This window comes from Mastomys coucha, unplaced genomic scaffold (genome assembly GCF_008632895.1).
Source record: "Mastomys coucha isolate ucsf_1 unplaced genomic scaffold, UCSF_Mcou_1 pScaffold3, whole genome shotgun sequence".
Taxonomy (NCBI): Eukaryota; Metazoa; Chordata; class Mammalia; order Rodentia; family Muridae; genus Mastomys; species Mastomys coucha.
This window is the reverse complement of record NW_022196909.1, coordinates 45,813,080-45,816,336: the sequence shown is the minus strand read 5'-3', so window position 1 is coordinate 45,816,336 and position 3,257 is coordinate 45,813,080. Positions and strand designations below refer to the sequence as shown.

The following is a 3,257-nucleotide window of genomic DNA, read 5'->3' as shown; positions in this document are numbered from 1 at the left end:
TAAGGAGTTGAAAGGGTGGAGGAGGGTGGAAGAAAGAAGAACCCACCACAGAGTAGCCAATGTCAGCTACAGCTTTCATCTTACAAGTTGAGAAAGTAAGGCTCAGAGCAGTCAAATCGCTGCCTCAGCTCCTATAGTAAATAGTAGGGCAGCCTGGTTCTGCAACCTGTGTGCCTCACTGTACTGCAGTAACCTCCAGTCTACTCTCAAGCCCAGGGAGCTGGTCATACAGAAGCCACCTCTGTACCTCCACAGAGATAAAAGTAAGCAAAACAAAACAACATCATGGGCTGGCAAGATGGCTCAGCGGTTAAGAGCACTCACTGTTCTTCTGAAGGTCCTGAGTTCAAATCCCAGCAACCACATTGCTCACAACCACCCATAATGAGATCTTCTGGTGTGTCTGAAGACAACTACTAGTGTACTTATTTATAATAATAAATCCTTGGGTCAGAGTGAGCAGGGATGGAGCAAACAGGGGTCCTAAATTCAATTCCCAACAACCAGACGAAGGCTCACAACCATCTGTGCAGCTACAGTGTGTACTCACTCATATACATAAAACAAATAAATAAATCTTTTTTTTTTTTTTTTTTTTTTTTTTGGTTTTTCAAGACAGGGTTTCTCTGTGTAGCCCTGGCTGTCCTGGAACTCACTCTGTAGACCAGGCTGGCCTCGAACTCAGAAATCCGCCTGCCTCTGCCTCTCAAGTGCTGGGATTAGAGGGGTGTACCACCACTGCCTGGCCAAATAAATAAATCTTTAAAAAACAAAAAACAAAAATAACATCAGGCAATAGAAATGGCACATTGATTAAGATAAGCTGCTCTTCCAGTGGACATGGGTTTGGTTCACAACCCTTAGAACTTCAGTTCCAGGGGATCCAACGACCTCTACTGGCTTCTGCAGGCAACAGGTCTGCCGCACTTGGCTCAGAAACAGACATACAGGCAAAACACCTATACACATACATTAAACAACAACAGATAACCAAATTTCAGGGTGGAGAGATGAGGGAGAAATCATCCTCTCCCCAGCCCCTTCAAGCCCATTTCTATTCATTCTGTAGCCCCGTATGAGCCCCAGGGAAAGTGATCCACTTCTACAGATTTGCCTGGTATAGTTTTTTAAAAATTCAGTAATGAGACTATGCAAAAAATAGATACTAAATAAGAATAGATCAAATCAACTTTAAAATGGTCAGAGTCTTATAAACTACTCAAAAGTCGGCTATAGCGGAGTGGAGGTATAGTTTAGCTACAGAGTACATCCTTGGGTGTGTGTTCAATATTCAGAATTTCCTACCCCCAACCCAAAGTGGGCTATCGTTCTAAATAAAGGATTGTAACCCTTATCAGTTACGAAGCAATTTTTGTTTGTTTTGTAGATACGGTCTCACATCCCAAGCCTCTAACTCATTGTATAGCGGTGGATGTCTTTGAACTCCTCATCCTCCACCACACCCTACCCAAGACAAAAGGGATGGGGGGTAGAAATAAGAGGTTCCAATTCATCGCTGCTGGATCTGGCTGGGGTAGTGGCTTTGGAGAGCGCGGAGAGGAAGGAAGGTACTGGTAAAGTCATTGTTATACTCAGGAACACTAGGGAAGAGAGTTTCTCACTGTTTTTTTTTTAAGTGTTTATTCGTGTGCACACCCAAACCCGCTAGGGGGCGCACAGGGAGGTCAAAGGGCAATTTGAAAGGTCCGCGTTCCCCAGCCACCACGTAGCTGAAGCCTGAGCATCGAACTCTCGTCTCCACGCTTGGCAGTAAGCAACTTTACTCGTTGAGCCATCCTCCAAAGCCCTAAAACAACAACAACAACAAAAAAAAACAAAAACAAAAAGACCCCTACGTGTTACGGTTTCGGAGGCTGCCCAGGCTGGCCTCGGTCCGCAGCAAGCGTTCCGCTGGTCCAGCTTCTGGTTCGCACCTGCGCACTTCCGGCCCGCAGCCGGCACCTCCCTACCGCGCACGCGCCCGCCGCCTCCCCGCTGCGCACGCGCCCGCCGCCTCCCCGCTGCGCACGCGCACGCCTTCCCAGCCCTAGGGGCGGGCCTGCGCTCACCGCGCCCCCGATCCCGCCGATCCCCGGGCGATTGCTTCTGTCTGGGGTTTAGGTATGGTTCGCGAGAGGAGCCTCGGAGGCGGCCGGAGCCCCGGCTGGAGTTTGGCTGGTTGCTGAGCGCAGCCCCGGTGCCGAGCGGGCTATGGGCGAGCCCGACCCCTCGGTCTCGGGGCAGCTCGGGGCCCGCCGGAGCTGGTGCTTGCGGCGGCTGGGGATGGACTGCGAGTGGCTGCAGCTGGAGGCTGGGAGCGAGGTGAGGGCGAGCGGCCTGGCGGGCTGCGGGAGCGGGGAGGCGCCGAGGCGGCGGCGGGCTCCAGCCACCTCGGGGCCTGGAGGGACCGGGCCGCGAGGCCAGGCGAGACCGCGGCTTGAGGCCCGGGCTGGAGGGCGGATGCGCGGGAGCGGGATCCGTGCGAGAGCCGCTGTAACGGACGCGGGCCTCCCAGCGAGCAGGATGGGGTCCCCGTTAAAGGTCCCTCCGAGCCTTGCGGTGACCCAGCTGAGACGGGGAAACTGAGGCAGAGGCGTCCCCACTGACTCCTTAGGAATGGCCAATTCTACCGGGGAGTCTGAAGATGGACGCCCGGGAGGCTGCGAAGGGCGTGGGACGCTCCAGAGTTGATTTTAAGTGTGATCGCGAGTTGAAGGGTAGCTTGCCTAAAAACCCTCGAACTGTAATGTAAATAAATAAAGTTTTCCAACTCCCATCTCCGAGGGGAATTGGAGCGTCGGGGTGGGCCACGGTTGCATTCCCGAAGTGGATCGGAGACCGCCTTCTCTCTCCAGAAACTGCTCACAATATTTGATAATGCTGACTCAAAGGGCCGGTGCTGGGGATTGAACCTAGGGTCTCGTGCTTGGAAGGCAAGCACTCTACCAAATGCGCTGAGTCTTCAGCCCCATAAACTCAAAATTAGAAAAAAGGCCAAAGGGGAGGAAAAGTTGTAAGTGGGAGGGAGGTGCTGGGGTGGGCTGTATCCTTTCAGTGAGCTCTGGAAGCAGAACTGGGTCAGGGATGAGCTTGCAGTGTAGAACCCTTGAGGTTTTGGAAAGCCTGTGCAGTATTGAATGTTGGTCATCTCTGCTGGCTGGTCTTAATGTGTTCTTGGCACACAAAACTAGATCTGAAAGGAGGAAACCTTAATTAAGAAAATGCCTCCTTAAGATCTGGTTGTAAGGCACTTTTTT

General features: G+C 52.2%; 1 protein-coding gene across 5 annotated transcripts in view; it reads left to right on the top strand.

The window, feature by feature from the left end:
* The first annotated feature begins 2,041 nt into the window (after positions 1 to 2,041).
* Positions 2,042 to 3,257, top strand: part of Cmtr1 (cap methyltransferase 1) — a 91,058-nt gene continuing 89,842 nt past the window's right edge. The window contains exon 1 of one of the 5 annotated variants that reach the window (XM_031348544.1): positions 2,042 to 2,322. In XM_031348544.1, the coding sequence (XP_031204404.1) occupies positions 2,212 to 2,322 (111 nt within the window). In that variant the 5' untranslated portion in view covers positions 2,042 to 2,211. Of the gene's footprint in view, positions 2,323 to 2,428; positions 2,749 to 3,257 lie in introns of those variants that run through there. The other 4 variants (XM_031348550.1, XM_031348551.1, XM_031348547.1 and 1 more) reach the window with 4 other exon arrangements.